Source organism: Lutra lutra, chromosome 10, assembly GCF_902655055.1.
Source record: "Lutra lutra chromosome 10, mLutLut1.2, whole genome shotgun sequence".
In the NCBI taxonomy this organism is placed as follows: domain Eukaryota; kingdom Metazoa; phylum Chordata; class Mammalia; order Carnivora; family Mustelidae; genus Lutra; species Lutra lutra.
Window position 1 is genome coordinate 5,449,926 of NC_062287.1, and position 27,119 is coordinate 5,477,044.

Sequence of the window (27,119 nt, forward strand, 5' to 3'; positions counted from 1 at the left end):
GTGTGTGTGTGTGTGCGCGCGCGCGCGCGCGCACTCTCTCTCAAATAAAATCTTTAAAATCAAGCAAAAAGCTAACTGGATTGTGCAATAACATGTGAATAAGCCGGGTGGGTCTGAGTGGGAGAAGACAGCTCTGTGAGCGTTAAACGCCCGGGTGACCCTGGCCCCACCGACACGGCAAGGTCAGAAGTGGGGAAGAGGAACCCGCGGCCTGTCACGTGCTGGCCAGACTGTGAGGCTGCCCAGGCCAAAACGGTCCGCCGAGGCCCCGCCCCCGCCCCCCCTCCTGCCGGCCAATAGCCACGCACGCCGCCGCCGTCCGTGGCCGCTATTGGAGAGGGCGGGGCGGGGTGGGGCGGGGCGCGCCGGGAGCAGGGCGGGCGGGGCAGCGGCGCCGGGATTTGGCTGCGGGTGTCCGCGTCTCCGGCTGCTGAGTCTGTTTAGACGCCCGGCGGCCATGGCTGTGTGGGCGGCCCTTTTGCGCCGTTGCGCCTGGGGGCGCGGTCGCCTGCTCCAGAGGCCGCTGCAGGTGAGGGGGGCTCGGGCCCGGGTCGCGGCGCGCCAGCACCCCTGGCTGGGAGGGCCCCCACTCGCGGCGCTGGGAGTCCGGGGGGTAGGCCGCCGGCCCCGCGCGGGGAAGCCCACCTGAGCCGCGCACGCGCACACGCGCGCCGCTCCCTGGCACCTGTGCGTGCCGGGCGTTCTCGGGGGCCTCCGCCGCGGTCCGCTGCTCACTTGCCGGTGGGTGGCACGGGGCACGGACCTCGGCAGCCAGAAGGGCCCAGTCCGGGTCCTGCCTGGCCGGCAGTCCGGGCCGTCCGCCTTCTCCGGGATTTCGTTCACGTCGTGCTAGTGCTCGTGCTGTAGGGCATCGGCGGGCCTGCGGGTGTGAGACCCGAGGGGGGAAGATGCCCCGCTCTGATGCGGCCTGACCCTTGCGGGGGAGAATCTGGGCTGCTCCGCGCACGAGGAGGGGGGGGGTGTGTTCGGTGCTGCGCCCGGAGGGCGTCCAGCGGCATGCTCCGCTCCCGCTTGCTGTGTTTAGGGAACGCGGGAGCCACGGCCCTGAAAGGGAGCCGGTCCTCCCGAGAGGCTCAAAACCAATGAGCTTGCATCTTAGATTTGCGAAACCTGGGGGTAGTGGAGGCCCGAGGGCGTGGCCGGCGAAGGTGCCCTTGCCAGGTGGCTTCGGGTCGGACGCTTCGAAATCCACCCACGTGGTAAGAGAATTTGACGCAAGTCGGTGGAGACCGTTGGTGTTTTGGGTTCTGTCGTAGCCCGAGGTTGCGCAGGATTGAGGGGCGGGGTGTTGGGGGCGGGGCATGGTTTCCGCGTGAGGTAACTTGAGCTGCGTGCTGGCTGGAGGAGATGGGAGGTAGCAGCCGCAGACAGAGATCTGTGAGAGCATAAATGTAGAACTTGTAGGGAGTGGCCAGGAGGACGTGGAAGAGTCACAGTAAACCTGGGGGAAAGTCAGGAGGAGTGGGTTTCCACAAAGAGGCTTTCTTTTTTCTTTCCTTCCCCGTCTAAGGTAGCGCAGAGCAGAACTGGGACATGTACCTGGATCAGTTCTCGTTATTTCATGCGATGGTTTGGGAAGTCGGGAAAGTATAAGTAGGTTAACCTGGGTTTCAACCGGTGTTGACCAGGTGAATTAGATGAACTAGGTCCTCTCAAAAAGCCAAAACGATTTTAGAACCCTCTAAATTTACAGTTTAATTGAGAACTTAGGATCCAAACACATGTTGCTGATGGGAAGAGCCGTAGGTTTTACAGCGAATGATTTTTGGTGCTCATTTTATTGAATTCTAGGCATCAGTATTGGTCGTAATTTGAAATAAGTGGTGGTTTACTGAGAAACCTGTCGTAACAGGATTTTCCATATTTAGTGTCAGTTTGTTGAATGGAACTTGACCTTCACCCATCATACGTGCTCTTTCACCTTTTCCTTCAGATACAAAGTCTGCCTTATGGTCTGCCTATATAGGAGCTTGTTGCCTTTCCAGCTGTAACAACTTTTTTTTTTCTTTTTTCTTTTTTTAAAGTATATCCCCTTTCTCTTTAAGCCTCTGGTGGTAGAGTTCTGTGCCCCTCATTTGAAGAATGCCAGTGCTTTTTTTGGGTGGGTGTGTATTTCTTTTTTCATCCTCTTGATCATTACTGCATTTGATACTCCTTCAAACTTCTCTGTTTTGCTGTTTTGACCCCAGGTTATTGTTTAATATTCAGAGTTTAAAAAAATTTTTTGCACTGTGCCAGTCCTCAGCCTGTTTGCTCCCAATTCCTTTCCCTCTGCTCCTCTGTCTGTGTGGCTGTGGGGCTGACGTGGCTGTGGGGCTGATGCTTGTGGGTGCACACATCACAGTGTCTGTCAGGGGGCCCTATGTGTGTTAATGCCTTCCTGGTGCTAATCTCTACTGCCTGCCTCTTGTTTTCAGCTTTTCTATCACCTGTATATTTGTTCTCTGCAGTCTCTCATGGTTCATCTCCCCCTCTGATTTCCCCCAATTCACTTTTCCTTTCTTTCTCCCAGTGTCCTCCATGTTACTCCTTATGCTCCACAAGTAAGTGAAACCGTATGGTAATTGACTCTCTCTGCTTGACTTACTTCACTAGCCTTTCCTCTCACACAGGACAAAAGAACCGAGTGTGGTGGCTGATAGCGATCTGAGGTGGTAGTAAACAGGCAAGGCAAGGACTCCAGAGATGGCCTGGAGGTGGAATCTGTTGACCTAAATGACTGACTGGCTAAGAAGAGATTAGTTAGAAGATGTTAGGTTTAATTTGAGAGCCTTGGCCTGCCATTTAGGTGGATAGTAGTGGTTTTCAGAGGAACAGATGTGGCAGCAGAAAGAAAGTGATGAATTGTGTTTTGGATTGAGTTTGGAGTTGCCGGTTTGACAACTAAGAGAGCTGGAGGAAATGGAGATTTGGGAGTCACCAGCTGCAGATGACAGTGGTGTCCATGGTCATTGAGGGGCTCACCGAGAGCAGGTGTAGAGGGAGAAGTTGGGAGGGCTCAGCATGGGGCCTCTGGGAGACATGATGTTTCAGGACAGGCCGGGCAAGCAGAACCTGCCAAGGTGAGTGAAGAGAGGATAGTGTTATGGAAGAAAAGCAGGGGAATGTAGTGTCATCTGAAAGCCGAGGGAGGTGAGATTTTCAACAAGGAGGGTGTGCTATGTCCTTGGGCTGCTGTGACAGAATCCCACTGGCTGGGCAGCTTACAACAGAAAGCGTTCTGGAGGCCAGGAAATCTGAAATTACGGTGTTGGCAGGACCCCACTCCCTCTGAATCCTGTAGGGAAATCCCCTCCTTGCCTCGTCCTTGTTTCTGGTAGTTTGCTGGCAATCTTTGGAGGCCCTTGGCTTATAGATCTGTCATTCCTACCCTCCATCTGCACATGGCCATCCTCCCCCATCTTCACTTCATCTTCTGTGCTTGTCTTTCTCTTTGGTTAAAATTTTCTCTCTCGGCTCTCTCTCTTTTTTTTTTTTTTTTTAAAGATTTTATTTATTGGGGCACCTGGGTGGCGCAGTGGGTTAAAGCCTCTGCCTTTGGCTTGGGTCATGATCTCAGGGTCCTGGGATCGAGCCTTGCATCAGGCTTTCTGCTCGGCGGGGAGTCTGCTTCCCCCACTTTCTCTCTGCCTACTTGTGATCTCTGTCTATCAAATAAAATCTTAAAAAAAAAACTATTAAAAAAAAGATTTTATTTATTTATTTGACAGAAGTCGCAAGTAGGCAGAGAGGCAGACAGAGGGGTGGGGGAAGCAAGCTCCCTGCTGAGCAGAGAGCCGGATGCAGGACTGGATCCCAGGACCCTGAGATCATGATCTGAGCCAAAGGCAGAGGCTTTAGCCCACTGAGCCACCCACGTGCCCCCAAATTTTCTCTTTTTATGAGGCCATCAGTTATACTGGATTAGGGCCACCCTGATGACCTCATCTTGACTTGATTACTTCTGTAGAGACCAACATTTATAAATAAAGTTACATCCTAAAGTACTGGGCATTAGGACTTCTCTTTTGGCAGGGTTGGGAGGCACAATTCAACCCATAACAGAGCACTTAGTGCTATAAAAATTTAATATAACAAAGGGGTTAGGTAGGATTTAAAGAAGGGAATTATATAAATGAAATACCTAAATGAGAATTGTTGATTGAAATTAGCAAAACTTTTTTTTTTTAAAGATTTTATTTATTTATTTGACAGAGAGAGATCACAAGTAGACAGAGAGGCAGGCAGAGAGAGAGAGAGAGAGGGAAGCAGGCTCCCTGCTGAGCAGAGAGCCCGATTTGGGACTCGATCCCAGGACCCTGAGATCATGACCTGAGCCGAAGGCAGCGACTTAACCCACTGAGCCACCCAGGCGCCCGCAAAACTCTTTTAATACTTGGAGAGCTTTATAAAGAACTTATGAAATACAGATTTGATGGGGGGTCTGGGTGGCTCAGCCAGTTAAGAGTCTGACTCTTGGCTTTCACTCAGGTCATGATCTCATGGGTTGTGGGAAAGAGCCCCATGTTGGCTTCTTGCTGAGTGTGGAGCCTGCTTGGGGTTCTCTCTCTGCCACTCCACTCCATCCCCTGTGCTTTCTCTTTCCTAAAGGAAAAAAAAAAAAAAAAGGAGAAGAAAAAAAAATACAGATTTGAGGTATTACTGTTTTATGTAAGGGAATTTTGCTTTCCTTACACAGACAATGATAGGTACAAACACAAGATATTTTAGATACTAACTGCTAAGCTCTGTATACTAAGAAGTTGAAAAGGTCCAAAAATGATTTAATCAGTTTTCTCAAAATATTTTCATTGATTATGGCTCAATTTCTAACTCACTTGGCTCATTTTTACGGTATTTTGGCTTGTAGATGTTCTCTGTTAATTTGCCTGTCTTCTGTGGTTCTACCTCTTGTTGCAGTGGAATAAAGAAACGTTAGTGTTCCTGTTGACATACTTGATCAGGAAAGTATATCATAAGCAAATCATTAGTTCCTGAAAGATAACGCAGTACTTTGGAAAGTACTGGCCTCAGCTTCCTAAATTTTATTATTATTTTTTAATAAACTCCTATGTATAATGTACATTGTGTCTATTACACATATAAATGTACATATCTCAATATAGATACATATACACGTATCTATAAATAGTCAGGCTGCTTAGATTTGAAATACCGGCTCTCCCCCTTACTGGCTTTGTGACTCCGGACAAGTTGCTGGACCTGACGGTGCCTTCGTTTCCTTACCTGTAAATGTGAGTGGCTGGTTGCACATGACATATTCCAGATCCCTCGCCACCGCCCGTGGGCTCAAACCTGGCCCCGTGGTCCTGCTCCACGTCCTCTCCCTCTCCTGTGCCAAGTGTGTTCATAGTTCAAGGCCTTGGTTCTCCACCTTCTCTGTGGCAGGTGCTCCTTTCCTAGGTCTCCCCAGGGCTTCTCTGGGTGACTCACGTCTCTGCCCCGGGGGCCTCCCTAGGAGCCCTTTTGTGACCCCTCCACGTAGCAGGTAGCATAGGCCCTCACCCCCTCGCTCAGTAGCTGTTTCGCCGGCTTCGGAATGTACTTCCTGCCTGCAGTGTTGTTTCTCACACTTGCTGTAAGCTTTGGATTTTGCTCAGATATTTGTTTGGTGTCTACCGCGGTCACGGGGAGAGAGTAAATAACATCTGTTCTCAGAACAGTATAGTGTGGAGACAGGTCATCGAGGGGCCACAGAATTGTGTGTTCTGGAAAAAGTGAGCACGCCCTGGTGCCGTGGAAGTGGAGGCCGCCGGGCCTGCCCCTGCCTGGCTCAGGCAGGTAAGGTTTCCAGGGCCGGGGGTGCGGCTGAGTGGCCCTGGGCCGCAGATGACACTCTTTCTGCTAGTTGTGATCGTCCCATGCCTATTACCGATGACACAGTGTCAGCAGGGGAGGCCGATTTCCGTTGGGTGGTCGGGAAGGAGCACTGGAGGAAGGTGTCCTCAGCTCTGGGACATCAAGAGTGGATACCGGCTCACATGGGGAGCAGGGGATGGGCTGTTAGTGGCGGCTCTGGGTGGTGGGGCAGGTTGAGGCCAAAGCGTAGGCTGGGAGGCTGGCACAGGGCAAGAGTGAAGTGAGCCTTGGAAGAACGGAGGGGCTGTGTCCCTGCAGAATGACTGGCAGGGTTTTGATGTCATTCCGGGAGCGATGGAAAGCCATAGAAGGAAGAACCAGGGCAGCGATGAGATCTAGTTGATGTGTTTAAAACCGACTGGACCGCGGGCAGAAGTCCGGGGTGATGGGAGGTGAGTCAGGTGCCCGTGGACTCCAGCGAGAGAGGCGACGGACTCGGGGGTGGTGGTGGAGACAGAGGCCCGGGAGGAAGTGAGCTGTGTTTTGGGCCCAGAGTTGGCAGTGTCTGTGATGGAGTATGTGGGTTTGGGGGCAGGACGAAGGGCGAGTGCTAGGACTGGGGTTCAGGCACCGGGCAAATGGTAGTGTGCTGCTCTGAGGGGGGACGCACTGGGAAGAAACCAGTTTCCTGGGGGAATAGGGTGTGGTGAGTGGGACGGTCCATGGAAGGCGTCCCTGGGCCCTGGGACTGAGTGAGTCAGGAGGTCAGCGGAGAGGTGGAGGCTGGAGATGGCCGTGGGCAGGTGCTGAGGGCGGAGATGCCGGTTCAGGAGTGGGGGAAGCAGAGGGGGAGAGAGGGTGGGCAGGGGTGGAGGGAACCTCCGGCCCAGCGAGCGCAGATACCCAGCATCGGCTCATGTGGGGGTCAGCCGCGGGGAGGTGAGCCCCGAGTCACTGGGTGGGGAACCTGTGTCCCTGGGGGCCGGGGAGTGAGGGGACAGCTCGGGGAGAATGCGGGTTTGGGTGGGAGGAAGCAGAGCCTGTGTGTCCTTCTGGAACGATCCGGGAGTACAGGGGTGAAGGGAGCAGGGGGAGACATGAAGATGTGGCCCAGTGGAAGGGCAGCTGGTGGTGGTGGGGCCGACTGGACAGGCCAGGGCAGCTTCGGCTGCAGGTGGCTGCTGTGCCAGGAAAAGTGGCCTCGGTGGCGAGGAGCCGTGTCCCATTGCGGACTCGCTCAGGACAACGGGCCTCCAGGCCCAGCAGCTGCGCGGGGCACCCGAGGCCACGCGGTTGGTGCGGCCCTTGCGGAAGCCTGGACGGGGAGGTCGCCCACCGAGGAATCTTCTTTTGTCCCTTGTCGTGTGCCCGGCTCCTCTCCCTTCATTCTCCGAGTATTTTGGTCCCCCAGGAAACCGGTTTCTTCCCAGTGCGTCCCCCCTCAGAGCAGCACACTACCATTTGCCGGTGCCTGAACCCCAGTCCTAGCACTCGCCCTTCGTCCTGCCCCCAAACCCACGTACTCTATCACGGACACTGCCAACTCTGGGCCCAAAACACAGCTCACTTCCTCCCGGGCCTCTGTCTCCACCACCACCCCCGAGTCCATCGCCTCTGCTTGCTCCTGGCTGTTCGCTCTGCGGTCACGGCCGTGGTTGGCAGTGGTGCCGGCTGGCTGCGGCCCCTGCGACGGGCAGATCCCGAGCTCGCGGGCATCCCGCCGACCCAGGCCCCCATCAAGGCCTTCCCCTTTCCCGTCCTGTCTGCTTGTTGGCGTGGGGGGGCGGGGGCACGGGGGCAGGGGACTCGGAGGCCTGGTGTCCCTTCGCTCCCCTTTGAGGAAGCCGCATGGTTGGAGAGGCAGGGACTGGCATGTGTGCCACCAGTGGGGACTTATAAAAAAAAAACCCGCTGCTTGGATACGGCCCGCAAAGGATGATACATTCGATTTCCACCAAAAGTGTGTTCTTTCCAAATACTGGGGAGTACAAGTGGGAACCTTTAATTCAAAGTTGGATCCCAGGTGACAGGCTGGAATCCTTCAGCAGCTCCCCAGATTCGCCGACCCGTGAAGGGCACTCTCCTGCCTGGCGGGCGGGCGCGGCTGTCGGCTGCCGCGGGCACATGTGTGCTGCCCTTGACAGCCGTGTCCGCCGGCGGCTCCTGGCGGGGAAAGCGTGCACCTGACTTATGACCCAGCTTCCCGAGACACAGGCGGAGATACATTTTCTTTCAAGGTCTGCACAAACAGGTCATTTGGGAAGTGACAGCACGTCGGTGACATGTGTTGTGTTTACACTGGATGATGGGAGCGATGAATGTACAGAAACTGGGACCCCTTTCCGAAGCATTTCAGTGGCACCGCGTATTTGGAGACCCTGCACGACACCCAGGATCCTTCTCTGTGGAAGCCGGGGTGGCTCGTTCATCAGCCTCTCTCCGGTTTTTCACCAAGCTGTCTTTGGACAGTGGACTGTGTACGGGTGATTTTAACATTTCTCCTTTCGTAAGATTGTAACGCTGCTGGAGTGTAGGGCCCCGTTTTGTGGATTCCAGATTCCCAGTGATGCCTCCTGTGATGTCCGTGATCTCAATGGTGGGAAGCGAGTCTGTCCTCTCGCTCATGAAGACTGAAAAGCCATCTCCTCGCAAGAGGGGCTGCACTGGGCGCCTGGGTGGCTCAGTGGGTTAAGCCTCTGCCTTCACCTCAGGCAGGTCATGGTCTCAGGGTCCTGGAATCGAGCCCCACATCGGGCTTCCTACTCAGTGGGAGCCTGCTTCCCCCTCTCTCTGCCTGCCTCTCTGTCTCCTTGTAACCTTTCTCTCTGTCAAATAAATAAATAAAATCTTAAAAAAAAAGGAAGGGCTGCATTGAATTTTGTAATAATTATGGTTTTGAATAAAAACCAGGATTAAATTAGGTTCTTATAGCAAACTTGTTTATATGAACTTTCTGCATAAAGGTGAGTTACTCTGTCATTACTTGGTCATCTTAACATTGGAAAAAGGATTTTCTTAAATTCTCTTCTATGACCCAGTAACACCCTCTGTCTCGAAGCTGCCGATGTATCTGTTCTCGTCCGAACGCGTTATGCATCAGTGTTGAGAGGATGCCTTGTGGTTTTAGTGGTTCTCTCTGCTTAGAGCCACTCTTGGTCACATCTCCTTTCTTTTGTGCTCTGTTGCGGACTGAAAGCTGTAATTGGTTGCTTGCTTTAAGTCAGGCTAGCTTTTAGATGTTTGTAGGCTTGCTCATTGCTCTGAGATACGATTGGCCATTTATAGCTATCAGCAAGATTAGGGTCTAAATATAAGTGTCATTTTTGAATATTTATTATGCTTTCTGACTCCAGAGGATAAAAAAATTTATCCTTTGTTCTTTGCCCTGCAGACTGTCAGGTCTCTGAACTGTGACTTGGATTTTCTCTGCTTGTTCTTGTTGGCATTTGTTACTAAAAGTGGTGTGGTAAGAATGGACATGTAGGGAGAAGATACTTACTCATTTCTTTCTTAAGAAATAACTTATTTGGGGGCGCCTGGGTGGCTCAGTGGGTTAAGCCTCTGCCTTCGGCTCAGGTCATGATCCCAGGGTCCTGGGATCGAGCCCCACATCAGGCTCTCTGCTTCGTGGGGAGCCTGCTTCCCCCCCACTCTGCCTGCCTCCCTGCCTACTTGTGATCTCTGTCTGTCAAATAAATAAATAAAATCGTAAAAAAAAAAAAAGAAATAACTTATTTGGCAAGATAGACCATATTTGTATGAGGTGTGTTTGCTTCAGATAAATCAGATCCATTTGTTAGAAGTAGATGAAGGAAATAATAGCAAGTTTAAGTTAAATAAAATGTTTTTTTGAAAAATGACATTTTCATGTGGTACTGAAATTAGTTTAGAAAAAAATTAATTTAGAAGATTTAACTTAAAACTAAAGCTTATACTTAAAGGCTTATAGATTTAAAATTTATAAAGGTATCAGAAGTTAAAACAATTGCGGGGCACCTGGGTGGCTCAGTGGGTTAAAGCCTCTGCCTTCGGCTTAGGTCATGGTCTCAGGATCCTGGGATCGAGCCCTGCATTGGGCTCTCTGCTCAGCAGGGAGCCTTCTTAGCCCCTTTCTCTGCCTGCCTCTCTGCCTCCTTGTGATCTCTGTCTGTCAAATAAACAACAACAAAAAATCTTGAAAAAAAGAAAAAAAAGTTGCAATGAATAGCTAATCAAAATAGTATAAAGAAGTAATTTTTTTCTGATTATAAATGATACATGCTCTGTAGAACGTGGAAATAAAAAATATAAGGAAGCAGAAAGAACTCATCAGAACCCCACCACTGAGAAGTATTAAATGATGTAGATTAAAGTTTTTTACATTATAATTTTACATATATTTGTATTACAGGAAATAAGATACATGGAGCGAAGTTATGTTTCAAAACCCACTTTGAATGTAAGTATAAACTTAAATTGTGCTTTAAAATTTCAAGAATTTAAAGGGAAATATAGTTAGTAAAGAATGCATATTCTTATATTTGCATATATGTGGGGTCATCTTGGGCTGCTGTGGGGGCTAGGAATAGCTAATTACTGAAATCCTGTGCTAGATGCCCAGATCCTGGCCAAGAGATGGGTCTAGGGCCCTGCTCCGCAGCCACTGCTTCCCCATTGTGTCCCACGGAACCACCTTCTCTCTGAAACCGTGCGGGGTTCCTTCTTACTCTCGGGGACCCTTGTATTGTGAGGGACACCTGGAAGATCCTAGAAGAAAGGAACTGAACCAGGCTGGGGATTAGACTGGGAGGACCGCCGTCTGATCACGGTGGTACTTTCCAAGGGGCCCTGTGTCTGACGGGTTCCTCAGGTGATGTAGTGATAGCCTTCTGTCCAGATCTCAGCAGTCTCTGACTGTCCCCGGGCTCGGTTGGAGACTGTGGAAGGCAAGTGTAAGGAGGGAGTTGTTAAAATAGAGTTTGACAGTGTTTAAGAGAACTTTTATCTACTTTTTCTTCAATTTCGTATTACTGTTTGTATTAATCTAGGAAGTTATGACTTTGCTGAGTCCCTGTTAAGCCCCACATCGTACGTAGGTCTGGATTCCGAGCCCAGAATAGCCTTCAGGAGGAAGCCGTTGGTTAGGGTTCTTGATTTTGCAGTAAACACGGGTAAAGTGATCGTTTCTTAAATTTTCACTGAGGAATAGCTGTGAAATGTATTCTTCTGGTTTCCCGCCTTCTGTGGACAACTGGGAAGGATCTGTGCTTATTTTAGACTTGGTTTGTCTCAGGTTTTCTGTTAGATCTTTAATCATAAAGCATCCTCAGTGAACTGATTAGTCTTACTGCTATTCAGATATTTAGATTATTTCAATCTTTATTGAGTAAATAGTCATTCATAAGAGAGCATGTCTAGGGGTGCCTGGGTGGCTCAGTCGCCAGTGTCTGCCTTCAGCTCAGGTCATGATCTCAGGGCCTGGGATTGAGCCCCACATCAGGCTCCCTGCTCAGCAGGAAACCTGTTTCTCCCTCTCCCTCTGTCCTTCTCCCTGTGTTCTGTCTCCGATGTCTCCCTGTGTTCTGTCTCTTGTGTTCTGTCTCCGATAAAGTCTGGGGAAAAAAAAGGTCTGTGTCCTAGGTAATAAAATGGTCACCCTTATCCATGGTTCTGCTTGGCTGTGGTCCGCCTTGGTCTGGAAGGAGATGAGTCTCCTCCTGATTTCCTCACAAAGTTAGTGGCTCAGTGCCCGTGTCACTCACTTCTGTCATCTTGGGACGGAGGCATTTTATCCTCTTGCGTTGTCGTCACAAGGCTGCGTACAGTCCACAGAGACACTGAGGGACACAGTCACATAGCTGTTATGCCCTGTATCTGGTTCCTGGTGCCGTATCCGCGTTTGCAGGGCTGCTCTGGCTCCCCTCTTACGGGGCCTCATGGGATGGTGGCTGTGCAGGCTGGAGCGGACACCGTCCAGGCCTCAGTTCTGTCTGCAGGTCCGGGGACCCCCTGGGCGTCTTAGAACGGATTCCCTGTGGGTAAGGCTGGGGGTCTCCTTTGTATTCAGTTGTATTCATTTCATGAAAGATGGTTTGGATAAAATATTTAAATGTCCTCATTTTTACCATCTCCTGTCTTGCCAGGAAGTGGTCATAGTGAGTGCTGCCAGAACCCCTATTGGATCCTTTCTGGGCAGCCTCGCCTCCCTGCCGGCCACCAGGCTTGGTTCCATTGCAATTCAGGGAGCCATCGAGAAGGCAGGTCAGTCACCACTGTGCTCTTCTGGGTGGTTTTTTCAAGGGAGCTCTGCTGCCCAAGGGGCTCGAACATGCTCTCCTGACGGAGCTGGCCAGGCGCCCCACTTGCTTTGCTTTTTGTCTAGAGGGGGGCGGTGCTTCAATGGGGCAAACACTTATTTTGCACTTACTGTATACATAACACTTAGAAGTACTCCTTGCCCTCCTTTCTAAATTCCCTTGTAAGGAAATCCTTGTCCTACATGTAGGATGAATCTCAGCGGAGAAGAGGAAGAAACCGTCTTGCTGTAGACTATCTTGAAACTGATTAGGTAACCACTAGTTAAATTGACTAAAATATGGAAATGCGTTTTGTTTTTGTAAAAACAGGGATTCCAAAAGAAGAAGTGAAGGAGGTGTACATGGGAAACGTTCTGCAAGGGGGTGAAGGACAAGCGCCAACAAGGCAAGCGGCCCTGGGCGCAGGTACTGGGAGCCGTGTCTGCTTTGATGCCCGTCGTCAGCTGTTCGGGAGAGCCGAGTGGAGGCGGGGTCAATGTTAAATGCATCATATAATCCGGTTAAAATTGGCAGGAGGGATGCTGTGGCGGGTTAGAGGTTCACGTGCCCTGTTGTATTAATTTAAGTTCTGCAGGTGTGTGGGAAGGGTATCCGTGCTTCTCACAAGGACTTGTCTGTGTTGGTTTCAGGCTTACCGATTTCCACTCCATGCACCACTGTGAACAAAGTGTGTGCCTCGGGCATGAAAGCCATCATGATGGCCTCGCAGAATCTCATGTGTGGACACCAGGTAAGAAGCGCCTTCGTTCCCATTTTATAACCAAATAACAGGCGGTGTTCAGAGATGCTGGAAATCGCAGCACGTTTGTGCTTTAGAAGTGGGATTCCTCCTCCGAGGCTCGTGAGGGTCTGGATCGGCCTGTTCCATCCGAAGGGGCGCGCAGGTGGTACCTCGAGGGTCTGGGGTCCGAAATGAGCTTTCATTGAAGAGGTTTGGGTCTTCAGGTGACCCTTTACTTGGTCTTTTTCTGAGATTCTGGGGACTCAACACGAAAGATTTTATTTGCCGGAGTAGGAAGGGTTTGCATCGTGGAGGAGAAGAAGGTGCTGACCCTGGGTATCCAGTCACTGGCAGAGCCCAGAACCGCGGCCCGATCAGTAGTCGCTGGGTCCCCGCTCACTTGTCACATCGCGCTCCCCGCTGGCGCCGCAGGCCGCTCGTCTTCACCTGAGGTCCGGTGGGAGGTCGCCGCTCGGTGCGCGCTGCGGCGTGAGAAGCCCGGGCTCGGGCCGCGGAACCGAGAGCCGGGCCGCCTGAGCCCTTCCTCTCGCGTGTGAAGAGGGTGCGGTTGAGACTGGCCGGCAGGGTTGCATGGTTGAGGCGGGACAGCAGGGGTCTTCGTCGCATCTAGTGCCTTCTGGCCTCTCGGGGTCTCGGGTGTGGCCCAGGAGGGCCTCCGTGAAGTGTGTGTGGAGCGCGGCCCGCACGCGCCGGAGCCGGGGTTGGTGCGCGGCGGACGCGCCTCCCGGCCGGGTTTCCGGTCACAGGCAGAGAGGGAGAGGCTGGGGCGCCCCTAGCGGACGGGGCTGGCGCGTTACCGTAACCCGCGCGCGCTCAGGCGGGCCCGGAAATGGAGCGGGTCAAACGAGGAGGTCTTTATTCTCTGTCCCGCTGCCTTGTGCGTTCTGCCACTAGGAGCAGAGAGACTCTGGGCAAGTTGCTCAAACTCTGTACCCCACAGAATGCCTCCGGGATCTTTCTCCGTGAGCACGTGCTCGTGTTCTCCTGACCTGAGTAACGAAAGCGTATTTTCTGGGCCCTTGTGGACATCCAGGTTGTCTCCCCTTCCTCACTACCTTAGACGATGGCGCCACGCGTGCCTGTACGCGTGTATCTTGGTCACTAGGTCTCGGTCCTTGAACAGCAGCTCTGAGGGGCTCCGTGGAGAGGTGAGAACAGCACGTCTGGAGCCAGACAAGCGTGACCCCTCCTCCCGCCCCACGAGCTGAGCGCCTGCTCTGGGACACTCACCGGCCGCCGGTGGACAGAACGTTAACAGTCTGGTCACGTACAAATTGGTCCCTTGGAAAAATTAGTAAGAGGAGAGTTTGAGTCAGAAGATTTCCAGAGGATATTTTCAAATGCTTTCTGTAAAAGTGGTACCAGTTGCACACTTTGCAAACGTTGGGAACTCCTTTGTACAGAGGGTGACACCAGCACGGGGTGTTACTAGGCCTTGGTTACAGCAGCGAGTGGAAATCGGAGGAGATTGTTTCCATGCTGGGAACTGTTTGAGAAGGAAAGTTTTGTCTCAGTGGATTTACGGTGGTTCTCTAGCAAATGCTGTTTGTGCTACCCGGAGACGCTTTCGGCTCGTATTTCTGTGTGTGTACAGTTACCTTACAGGTAAAAAAGTGAATGAATTTTTTTTTAATTTTTTATATATTTTTATAAGATTTTATTTATTTCACAGACAGACATCACAAGTAGGCAGAGAGGCAGGCAGAGAGAGAGGAGGAAGCAGGCTCCCTGCTGAGCAGAGAGCCCGATGTGGGGCTCGAGCCCAGGACCCCAGGATCATGACCTGAAAGCAGAGGCTTAACCCACTGAGCCACCCAGGTTCCCGGAATGAATATTTTTAACTATTAAAGTATTTTGAAATATTTTGGAAAGTGGCCACTTTTTATTTTGTATTGAAGAATAATTGATACCTTATTTTCTGTCACTTACTATTGCCATCACCCCCAGGAATATTCAGTATTTTAGAGTAACTGAGTAGAACTTACATGAGAAGTAAGTGAGAATCTCTTGATTTCAAAACTGGCAAAATATTTAGGTTTCTTTGGTCTGGAACTTGTGGTTGTCTTTATTCCTGGTTAAAGGCTGTGAGAACATAACTTGGCTTTAATGGTTCCATTAATGTTTTATATTAAACTATTTGTTTTAGGGGCGCCTGGGTGGCTCAGTGGGTTAAAGCCTCTGCCTTCGGCTCAGGTCATGATCCCAGGGTCCTGGGATCGAGCCCCGCATCGGGCTCTCTGCTCAGCGGGGAGCCTGCTTCCTTCTCTCTCTCTCTCTGCCTGCCTCTCTGCTTACTTGTAGTCTCTGTCAAATAAATAAAATCTTAAAAAAAAAAAAAACTATTTGTTTTAAAATAGCCCTTATATGCAAACAAGTTTCTTCTGTTGGTTTGTACTAACCGGTTAGTTGATTAGTACTCACTGATAGACGTGACAAGGTCTCTGGTCCTTAAAGGAGCGTTGTTCGGTGAAGACGGACCCGGAAGTACAAGCTACCCAGGGCAGGGCCGTGGCGCTGATAAACGCCTACCCAGGAACCGGGGAACAGAACAGAAGGACGGACAGCTCGTCCCAGAAGGGCCAGGTGTCCTGATCCGGGTATTTCCTGTGTTGGTGGCGGGGCAGGGTGCGCAGGGGGCTGTGAGCGAGCACGAGGTCTGTGAAGGCCTCACGGCAGGTGCAGGTGAGTGGACAGAAAGGGGGAGAGAGGCCTTCCGGGAGAAGGGCCAAGGAGCCTTTTATTCTAGCCCAAGTGACCTGGGCGCGAGTCCACGAGGCCGGGGTGGAGGCAGCGATGCGTGGCCCGTGGTCATGGGGAGAGTTACCACAGCCGTCTGGGAAGAGCCGATCAGGAGAGAAGTAGGATTATTTCTGTGAACAGCTGTCATCTTTTAGAGCAGTGTTGAGTGTGGCAAAGGATCCTGGGAGTCTTAGGATACCTGATTTTTTTTTTTCTTTTCCTGATTTTTTTAATGTTAGCCACCATACAGTACATCATTAGTTCTTGATGCAGTGTCCCAAGATTCATTGTTGGCATATAACCCCCAGTGCTCCATGCAGTCCATGCCCTCCTCAGTACCCATCACCAGGCTCACCCAACCCCCCACAATCTCCCCTCTAAAACCCTGTTTGTTTCTCAGAGTCCACAGTCTCTCATGGTTCATCTCCCCCTCTGATTTCCCTCCCTTCATTTTCCCCTTCCTTCTCCTAATGTCCTCCATGCCATTCCTTATGTTCCATAAGTAAGTGAAACCATATAATTGACTCTCTGATTTCACTAAGCATAATTCCCTCCAGTCCCATACAGGTTGATGCAAAAGTTGGGTATTTATCCTTTCTGATGGCTGAGTAATACTCCATTGTATATATGGACCACATCTTCTTTATCCATTCATCTGTTGAAGGACAGCTCAGCTCTTTCCACAGTTTGGCTGTTGTGGACACTGTTGCTCTGAACACTGGGGTACAGATGGCCCTTCTTTTCACTACATCTGTATCTTTGGGGTAAATACCCAGTAGTGCAATTGCAGGGTCATAGGGTAGCTCTCTTTTTAATTTTTGGAGGAACCTCCACACTTTTCCAAAGTAGCTGCACCAACTTGTATTCCCACCAATGGTTTAAGAGGGTTCCCTTTTCTCCACATCCTCTCCAACACACGTTGTTTACTATCTTGTTGATTTTGGGCATTCTGACTGGTGTCAGGTGGTATCTCAATGTGGTTTTGACTTGAATCTCCCTGATGGCTAATGATGATGAACGTTTTCTCATATGTGTGTTAGCCATTCGTACGCTTTCTTTGGAGAACTGTCTGTTCATATCTTCCCAGTTTTTGACATGATTACCGGTTTTTTGAGTGTTGAGTTTGAGGAGTTCTTTATAGATCCTGGATATCAGCCCTTTATCTATAGTGTCATTTGCAAAATTATCTTCTCCCATTCCATGGGTTGTCTCTTTGTTTTGTTAACTGTTTCCTTTGCTGTGCAGAAGAAGCTCTTGATCTTGATGAAGTCCCAAAAGTTCATTTTTGCTTTTGTTTCCTTTGCCTTTGGAGACCTGTCTTAAAAGAAGTTGCTGTGGCCGATGTCGAAGAGGTTACTGCCCATGTTCTCCTCTAGGATTCTGATGGATTCCCGTCTCACACTGAGGTCTTTCATCCATTTAGAGTTTATGGTTCAGTTTCATTCTTCTACACATAGCTGTCCAATTCTCCCAGCACCATTTACTGAAGAGACTGTCTTTTTCCATTGGATATTTTGTCCTGCTTTGTTGAAGATGAATTGACCATAGAGTTGAGAGTCCATATCTGGGCTCTCTACTCTGTTCCACTGGCCTATGTGTCTGTTTTTGTGTCAGTACCGTGCTGTCTTGGTGATGACAGCTTTGTAGTAAATAAAGCTTGAAATCAGGCAACGTGATGCTCCCAGCTTTTTTCTTTTTCAACATTTCTTTGGTGAGTCAGGGTTTTTTCTGGTTCCATACAAATTTTAGGACTACTCTAGCACTTTGAAAAATGCTGATAGTATTTTGATCGGGATGGCACTGAAAGTATAGAGTGCTCTGGGCAGCATAGACGTTTTACCAATGTTTATTCTTCTGATCCATGAGCATGGAATGTTCTTCCATCTTTTTGTGTCTTCTTCAGTTTCCTTCATGAGTGTTCTGTAGTTCTTCGAATACAGATCCTTTGCCTCTTTGGTTAGGTGTATTCCCAGGTGTCTTATAGTTTTTGGTGCTATTGTAAATGGAATCCACTCTCTGATTTCCCTTTCTACAGTTTCACTGTTAGTGTATAAAAAAGCAACTGATTTCCGTGCATTGATTCTGTAGCCTGCCACATGACCGAATTGCTGTATGAGCTCTAGTACTTTGGGGTGGAGTCTTTTGGGTTTTCTGCATAAAGTATCATCGGTACATGTTCCTGACCGTACTTTCAACTGAATGACTCTGCTGCAGTCAGCCAAAGACAAGCCAGGACTGGAACAGGTTATTAAGGAGGTGAGAATCCTGTGTGTGGGCACTGGAGGTTTGCCCCACATCCTTCCGTTGTCTCCTCGACCCCTGCAGTCATCAGGCGTCCTGTGTGGACCAGCCGCTTTTGCCCAAGTAACCCGACATTTGCTCAAGCAGCGGAAACACTGCCTCGCTTGTAAGGCAGGCAGGTGCTTGGGAAGTACCGCGTCATATTTTTCATAGAGACAAACTGAAAACCGCAGAGTCAAGCGGCCTAAGGCTGGTTTGCCTTCAGAAAACCCTCGAACTGCTGCCTACTGAGCATTACCTCGCCCTTTCTGCTACGCCGGAAGCCAGGGACCACTTTTTGCCAAGTTCTGGCTGTTTCATGTACAGAAGATTCCTTCACCTTTGCTGTAAACAACTTTACCAAAACCAGGAGTAGTAAAACCTTGTTTTTTCAGGCGGTATTAAATCTCCAGATTGGGGGATGGTTGAAGGGAAGAGAGGCAGAAGGAAGCCAATTCTCAAACACTGGCATAAGGGACAGGACTATCCATAAAGCACACATTTACTACCAGCCCTGTCAGGACACATTCATCATGGTCGCTTCAACCTTCATTAACTGTAGAATCCAGTGTTTATGCCAAAATCTCTAACAGCCACATGCAAAATGCTAACGCTGGCACATGCTTGAGCCAACTTACCTTTCCAGGGCTTTCTTTTACAAGGTCTTCAGCTAATCTACACCCTGGCCAAACTGGGTGTCTTATTTCTGGGGCACAGCTCATATTTCTCCTGCTGAGGCCTTTCCTTGGGTTGCTGTCTCAATTTGTCTGAAATCTCAGAGCTCCAGGCCCATCAGAGTACCACTCCTATATTTCCCCCTAAATAGTAACTCACTCTTTTACATCATTTTAACACCACCGCTTGAAACTCTTTTGGCACAGAATCCTAACTCTCCAGTCGCTCCCCATGCATGCAGCACGCCAGCTGGTAAGCAACTTACAGTGGTGAGAACATGCTCTATCTTGTAGAGGGGAGGCACAGGGGAGTCATACTACCATTTGTTGGCCATGATTTTGTTGGTTGTGTGCTGTTTCTTGCATGGTCTTTATGATTCTTGTGATTCTAGTGAAGCCCTTTCTCCAGTACCCAGGCTGTCCTGTCCATTATAGGGTATGCAAGGGGCATGTCCTCAAACTGCTTATGGGGAAGAGTTGCTTTATTAGGCATACCTGATTCTTAAATATCCTGACATTTTAGGCAATTTCTTTTCATCTGGCTCAGAGAGGGTGCCTCCGTGCCCACTGTGTAGCAGCCTAGCCAGGCCCACTTCCTAGCCAGGAAGCATGTTGGTGGTGGCTGCATGGTGGGCGTCCACGGCTGTAGGTCCTGTTGGAGTTGACATTGTTTTCGCTGCTGAGCAGGATGTGATGGTGGCAGGCGGGATGGAGAGCATGTCCAACGTTCCCTACGTCATGAGCAGAGGAGCCACGCCGTACGGTGGTGTCAAGCTGGAAGATTTGATTGTGAAAGATGGGCTGACGGATGTCTACAATAAGATCCATATGGTAATGCTTGTTTTTGGAGAAATCCCAGCTGGTACACAGGACTGCTTGATGTTTAAAGATACGCAGATTCAGAAACTGAAGGGTGGGCTCCATAAATGTTGATTTTAGCCATTCATTTCAGGAACACATCTCTTAGCTCCCCACATCAGTTTGACTTGGGTGTTGAATCCGCTGGCCCACACTGGAATAGGGAGTGTTCAGACTTCTGATTATAGATTCTGTAGCTATTTAATTATTTACCTTTGAAATAGAAATTCTGGACTCACTGAAGTATCTAAAGATGAGACTTGACTGAAAAATGACCTAGTACAGAAAGAGTGTATTTTAAGAAATGACGTTTAACGGCTAACCACTGTTTTATGTTATGCAAGTTAATAGATATTTAAGAATTCCATCTTTTATCAGGGGAACTGTGCTGAGAATACGGCGAAGAAGATGAACATTGCACGAGAGGAACAGGACACGTACGCGATTAACTCCTACACTAGGAGTAAAGCAGCGTGGGAAGCAGGAAAATTTGGAAATGAAGTTATCCCTGTCACAATTACAGTAAAAGGTAGAGGGATAATGTTCCAACATAGGTTTTTTTATGCTAAAAAATTCTTGCTATGCTAAAAAATTCTGTTTTAGATTAGTACATTTTTATCTTTGTTCACCTGAGGACACATACTTTTGCTTATGGTTAACAGAGGGAAATGCTGTCCAGTTACAATGTAACTCCACCCAATTTCATATCTACTTCCAGCTCAGCTACAAATACCACTAAGAATAATGTTCCCAATTTGAGAAATATATTTATTAGAAATTCTCTAGTATCAGTGATAGTTTATTAGCCTTTGAGGTGAGGAGGCAGGCTTTGGGGGACACCTCCCAGGACTGAAGGCCGCACGGCAGCAGCTCTGGAAGTTGTGTCTTTTTGTCCCGTCTCCATCTCTGGGTCCCATCCTAAGGCTCCGTCACCGAGCAGGGAGGTCTACTCATCCGCTCCAGCAGGGACTCAGCATGAAGACTCATTAAACTGGTTTAGGTTCCATTTCCACGGAGAAATGATGAGGTTCAGGATGGTGGAATTACTAGAGCTTGTCCAGCCCTGGAGTCAGGAAAGTGGCTGGGATCTGTCATCTAAAAAGGGCGAGACAAGAGAATGGGATGGGGCCATCAAAGATTTAAAAGGTTAAAATACTTAATAAACTCTTCAAGTCCCTAACAGAGAGGGTAGGTGGTGGAGTCTCGAGTAGGGTTGACGTGAGATGGTGGAGGTGTGCAGGCCCGGTGTGGGGGTACATTTGCTGTGACTCACTGAGGGACTCATCCGGCTGATGAGACTTGTACTGCAGGTAAACCAGATGTCCTGGTGAAAGAAGACGAAGAATATAAACGGGTTGACTTTAGCAAAGTCCCAAAGCTGAAGACCGTTTTCCAGAAAGAAAATGGTTAGTATGAAGAAATGAACCATGGCAAGAAGTGGAGTTAATATACCATCTCTACTCTTGGAACTGCCTATGGATTTTAGTTAAGTAATTCTAGAAAATATTTAGATGTTAATTTAGCATTTTCAGTATGTCAAGGCTCATGTGAAATTAACATTTATCCAAAAAATATTAAAAATTTTGTTAATACCTTCAATATAGAAATCTTAGGGAAGAGACTACAGAATGAGTATAGAATTCAGTTTTTCATATTTAATTTTGAAAGTTTATTCTGTAATGAAAGGTGTTTATGTGTTAAGTACCTGTAAGGTTTTTGAAGATGAAGTTGGCAGCCGTGTCGTTCACGGGTTTTTCCTAGTGCCTGACTTGGAGTAGGTCCTCAGTCAGTAACTGTCGAAATCTACCATAAACAGGATTCAAGTGTCTCAATGCTTTTGAAATCCTTGAGGTATGGTCCATGCTGCTTTTAAAATGGGCCCATCTACTAGAGATTAGAGTCTAAAGATACTTTTTCTGCCTTTCCTGATTTGAATTTTTTAATACCAACTACAGGGAGGATCAGTCTTTTTTAAAGCACCATGTAATATTTATGTTGCAATAGTACACTAGTAGGGGCACCTGGGTGGCTCAGTGGGTTGAGCTGCTGCCTTCGGCTCAGGTCATGATCCCAGGTCCTGGGTTCAAGCCCCGCATTGGCTTTCTGCTCAGCGGGGAGCCTGCTTCCTCCTCTCTCTCTGCCTGGCTCTCTGCCTACTTGTGATTTCTGTCAAATAAATAAATAAAATCTTAAAAAAAAAAAAAAAAACATTTGTATATTTTTAGCTGCAATCTACTATAGGGGCTTGGTCACAATTTTTATAAAAGCTTACCTGATATAATTTACATTCTGTAAAATTTAAAACATCCAGTTCAGTTATTTTTAGTATTCTTGACATTTAACTTCAAGTGATTGTAGAAAAGGATGTGGTTTTTTAAAATTATTTTTAAAATTTTATTTGACAGATCACAAGTAGGCAGAGAGAGAGAGGAAGGGAAGCAGAGAGCCTGCTGTGGGGCTCGATCCCAGGACCCTGGGATCATGACCTGAGCCGAAGGCAGAGGCTTAACCCACTGAGCCACCAGGCGCCCCAAGATGTACGTGGTTTTGACATAGTACCTGCTCAAATGTGGATAAGCAAAGTTAGACTCTAGAAGAAAAAGCAACAGCTGGTCCTTACCTTGGCAGCCTTGTAAGCCTGCGCTTACTTCCTGCCATCATGCCGGTGTTGCTGAGTGAGCTGTGAACAAAGGGCTAGAAAACCAGCCGGAAATAGCCAGTTGTGGGTCTCCTGAAAGCAGGTGTCGTCTCCACACATACTGGTCATTTCCACGCACCCAGCAGCCCCCGTGGTGCCCGCAGGAGTTCAGTCAGTTGAACCAAATGAACGTGGTGTGAAGTGTCGTGGCCTCACGCTCACCACTGCTTCCAGGCACAGTCACAGCCGCCAACGCGAGCACGCTCAACGACGGCGCGGCTGCCCTGGTGCTCATGACTGCGGACGCTGCCCGGAGGCTCGACGTCAGGCCGCTGGCCAGAGTAGCAGGTAGCACGTGTTCCGAACCGCTCTCCTCCTGAGCCCCTTGAAGCTTCCTGAAACGGAGTTTCCGTGTTGGTTACACAGCGTTGAGGTCGGCTCCTTCTCTCTGTGGGTGGTTCGGTGTGACAATCGCTCGTATTTTGAGTTAGAAGCTCCTTTATCATTCATTTTGTAGAAGAGTAAGCATCAGAGATCTTTCCTAGCCTGTCTGCTGAGTGGGGGTAGGAGGTACGTGGTCCTGGCACGCAGGGGAGCAGTAACCACCTAGAAGGAAAAGAATATGAAGTTAGGGGTTTAGAAATAAGAAGTTGAGACATTTTGGCATTTAACTATGTGGCTGACACACCCTTCATCTCCTTAAACATTTTTAGCTGTAAAATCCACCTTGTGAGTAAGTTTAACAAATACCATTTTGTTACTTTATTGTTTTAGAAGATTTTCTCTATTAGAGAAAGGAGGAGGAACAGGGGGACAGGGATCAGCAGACTCCCTGTTGAGCACGGAACCCAGGCGGTCCCACTACCTTTGGATGGTGACCTGAGCCAAAACCAAGTCAGGTGCCTTATGAACCCCCTGAGCCACTCAGGCACCCCCTTCGTTTTCAGCTGGGAGCGCGGTTTCCTAACCTCAGCACTTGCGACATTCTGCAACCAGTAATTCCTTTGCCGGAGGCTGCGCTGCTCGCTGGAGGACACGCGGTTGCCTCTGCCCCCCTGGATGCTGCAGGAAGAGGCCTTCTACCCACTGCAGCACCTACATCATGTCTAGCTAATGCTAGTGTCCCTGGAGGCCAATTTCCCCAGCCCCCTGCTTCGGAAAATCCGCAGCCTAGACGATGGATCTAATTTTATAAAGCCGAGAGTCTTAGAACAGGAACTACATTTCCGTGTATGATTGGGGCTAGGAAGCTTGCAGTTCTGCACATGATACATGACCTATCACTTGTAAAAAAGATTTTAATGACTTTTTTTTTTTTTTTAAAGCATTTGCTGATGCTGCTGTCGAACCCATTGATTTTCCAATTGCGCCCGCGTATGCTGTACCGAAGGTGAGAACCCAGTGCGGGGCCGTCATTACCTCATCGTGCCGGCTTCTGCTTGGAGCAGAGCTGCAGGGTTGGGGTTTTAATGTTACTCATCTGCGGAAGATTGGTTTCAAATCTTTTTTTTTAAATTTTGAGAGAGAGCATGAATGGAGGGAGGGGCTGAGGTAGAAGCAGACTCCCCCACTGAGTGGAATGCCCGACATGGGCTCGATCCCAGGACCCTGAAATCACTACCTGAGCTGAAGTCAGATGCTTAACTGCCTGAGGCACCGAAAGGCCCCCAAATCTTCCAACTTCTGAAAACAGTCTGAGCAGCCCACAGCCGACGCAAAGTCTGGAATTATTTTTAGGTAGGGTGCTTACTCGCACCTGGCATGGTAGCCACAGAGTGGGAGGCTGGTGTGGCAAAGAAGAGAGTACTGAAGGTCCTGGGTCTAGAATTCAAAGCAAATAATGTAGTATTAGGAGAGGTCTCCATTCCAAAAGGAAATTGCTGGGAGCTGGTCTTAGAGTAAAACTAAAAACAAAAAACCTATGTACTCCAAGCGGTCACTGTCGCTAAGGGAAGTTGCTACGGGGTCACAGGAAGAGACGGTGCTGAAGGAGCCCAGAAGATTCCAGCAAATACTCCCTTTTGGAAGGAGAGGGCCTCACCCTGGGAGGGGACTTCTGACAGCAACACCCAGGAAGAGCAGAAATCAGTGAGGACTATGGGAAGAAAGGATCAGAAACGATGAGGTGGCAGGGTTCAGAGAGGAAGAGAATAACAGCTTCAGAAAGTGAATGCATCTCACAGGACAGCAAGGGGGAGAAACTGGTCTGGATTCTGAAGGCGGAGCTCCAATCCCGACCCCGGCTTGACTGAGGGCCAGGGAAGGGACCACACGGGTTTTGTCTCATGTTGTGGGAGCTGTACAGCCTGAAACACAGAGCCTGCTGCAGGGAGAGAGGAAGCGGGGGGGAAGAGTTCCCAGTTACTTTTATTAATTCTCACAACAACAATTTTTAAATAAAAGGAAAACTGGGTACCTGGGTGGCTCAGTAGCTTAAGCCTCTGCCTTCGGCTCAGGTCATGGTCTCGGGATCGTGGGATCGAGCCCCGCATTGGGGGGGGGGGGGTGGTCTCTGCTCAGCAGGGAGCCTGCTCCACCCCACCCCTCTCTGCCTGCCTCTCTGCCTACTTGTGACCTCTGTCAAATAAATAAAATCTTCAAAAAAAAAAAAAAAAAAAAGACAGTAGCAGAATTTTAGAACATTTTCCTGCATAGCTGACGAACTGCTCAGAATTAAAGACTTGAGATAATTTGCAGTGAGGATACAACAGCTAAGAATGTCTGCACCCATATAACCCCACAGCAGCTTGTATACAGGAGAAACTAGAAGATGCAGAGAAAAACCACCGTACTAACAGCAGAAACTAACAGACCTCTCTCATTTGACAGATAAAGAATCTACAACTGATCAAAGTAGTAAAAAAAGATTTTAAGTATAACCCCCAAATAGAGAACACATGTTCTTTTCAGGTATCCATAGACTGTTCAAGAAAATCTAGTTCTTTCTATTGCTGCAAATAATAAATAATGCAAACAGAATTCTTTGCTCAGTGCAGTGAGACATTAAAATCCGAAAATGAAAAGGCTCTTCTTCCTGAAAACTAAGAAACTCCATATTTAAATATCTCTTGCATCATGAGGAACTAGAAACCCAGATTGCAGAATTCCAGAAAAAACAATGAAAATAAGTTTTGACTGTTTATCATTATAAAAATTTTAGGTTCTTAAAGATGCAGGCCTGAAGAAAGAGGATATTACGATGTGGGAAGTGAATGAAGCCTTCAGTTTGGTTGTGCTGGCAAACATTAAAATGCTGGACCTCGATCCCCGCAAAGTGAACATCGACGGAGGAGCAGTTTCTCTGGGACATCCCATCGGGTAGGTGAAGTCAGACCGTTCTCTCTGTCTAGGCTAATGGCTTCATAATGGCCTTGTAGTTTTTGTCTAAATCTTAACCGCTTCATGCTAATCCTGTTACTCCTGGTTGAACTGGTTTCCTTCCCATCTGTCCTTCGAAGGGTGAACATCATTTCTGACAGGATCTAACACTGAATACAGATCTGCCGCATTTGTTGCCTGAGAACTAAGAGGCTTTTTTTTTAAGATTTTATTTATTTATTTGAAAGAGAGGCAGTGAGAGAGAGCATGAGCGAGGAGGTCAGAGGGAGAAGCGGACTCCCCGTGGAGCTGGGAGCCCCATGCAGGACTCGATCCCGGGACTCCGGGATCATGACCTGAGCTGAAAGTAGTCGTCCAACCAACTGAGCCACCCAGGCGTCCCGAACTAATAGTGTCTTAAGATTAAAATCTATGCTTGGGCTTTTAAAAAAAAAAAAAGCTGTAATAGTTCTTGAAACATGTCTCCCACTTTAAGAAAAGGAGTTAAATTCTCTAACAGGCTTAAAAAAAAAATTCTCTAACAGGCTTTTCAAGTGAACTTGGAATGGGAACGGTTTTGATTAGGTATTCTTTAATTTATGAAAGAACACAAATGCTTTCTTCTTCCTAGGATGTCTGGAGCCAGGATTGTCGTTCATATGGTTCATGCCCTGAAGCAAGGGGAGTACGGTCTTGCCAGTATCTGTAATGGAGGAGGAGGGGCGTCTGCCCTGCTGATCCAGAAGCTTTAGGCAGCTCGTGTCTAAAACAACCCTATGTGGCCAGAAAGGTCTGCTGTAATCAGTATAACTCACTACCTGGGGTCGGGTTATGTACTCCCATCTGTTTCATTTTCTATATTTTTCTAACATTTTTACAATATGATAAGATCAATCCTCAAACCTTTTGAAATTATAAATAAATGTTTTCTTCTGCTTTAAGTCTTTTGTAATCTTTAAAGTAGTTGTGAGAAAGCTGTACTATCTGAGATACCAGCGTGCACTTATTTGTAACTTAGAAGTAGATGCTTCTGTTTTACAGAATAAATCATCACTTACATTCTGAGGCTGGTCAGAGGTAGTGAACGTCACGTACAACTGACTGAGCTTTATCAGACTCCTGAAAGTGAGAACAGTGTTGCTGGAAACAGGATAGATCCATGTGCTCGGGTCTAGGGGGGGCAATTTCTCACAATATTAGCATGCAGGACTTGGGGGTAGCGGGTCAGAAAATCCTGGGGTTTGGCCTCTGGATTACTACAGCAGCAAAGTGCACCCACCTCAGCAGTGGTTCCGAGAAGGGAAGCTCCTTTCCCAGGTGAGATGCACAGCAGTGGGAGAGCAAAGGGTCAGAAAGGGTCATGTATACACAGTCTCTTGGCAGATGGTTCTTGGGAGTCCTTACCTGAGAAGGAACAAAAAGACAATGCAAGGAAAAAAATAGATTCAGAGGGATAACTTAAAAAAAATCACAGTAATCACAGCTAATACTTGTGGCTCATTATGTACTAAGTCCTTTGATCCTCACAAGAACTCAAGAGGGTAGGTACTGTCATTTCCTCTTATGTACAGAAAAGGACACTGAGGCATGGACTAGGGCAACTGTGAGGTCAGGAGCAGAGCTGGTCTAGTCCAAGCTCCTGTCGCGGCTGTGCTCCGTAAGCCTGAGCCCACCCTGACAGGAGGGGGTAAGACAAAGGAAGGAAAGAAAACCCAAGACATGGTAGAATACTTCAGAGGAGACAAGCAGAGTTA

The 27,119-nt window shown here is 48.6% G+C and overlaps 1 protein-coding gene and 1 long non-coding RNA gene across 2 annotated transcripts; both read left to right on the forward strand.

Annotated features, from left to right (window-relative positions):
- The first annotated feature begins 376 nt into the window (after window positions 1–376).
- Window positions 377–26,306, forward strand: ACAT1 (acetyl-CoA acetyltransferase 1). The gene is made up of 12 exons (XM_047693693.1): window positions 377–529; window positions 10,211–10,258; window positions 11,943–12,060; window positions 12,426–12,521; window positions 12,746–12,846; window positions 19,239–19,382; window positions 19,788–19,938; window positions 20,720–20,815; window positions 22,282–22,395; window positions 23,373–23,437; window positions 25,208–25,365; window positions 25,997–26,306. The coding sequence occupies exons 1-12, from the start codon at window positions 458–460 to the stop codon at window positions 26,115–26,117; spliced, it is 1,284 nt and encodes a 427-aa protein (XP_047549649.1). The 5' UTR covers window positions 377–457; the 3' UTR covers window positions 26,118–26,306.
- On the forward strand, window positions 4,383–8,298 carry LOC125079947 (uncharacterized). The gene is made up of 2 exons (XR_007121172.1): window positions 4,383–7,112; window positions 8,058–8,298. It is a non-coding gene; the product is annotated as an uncharacterized LOC125079947 (long non-coding RNA).
- Window positions 26,307–27,119: the final 813 nt, after the last annotated feature.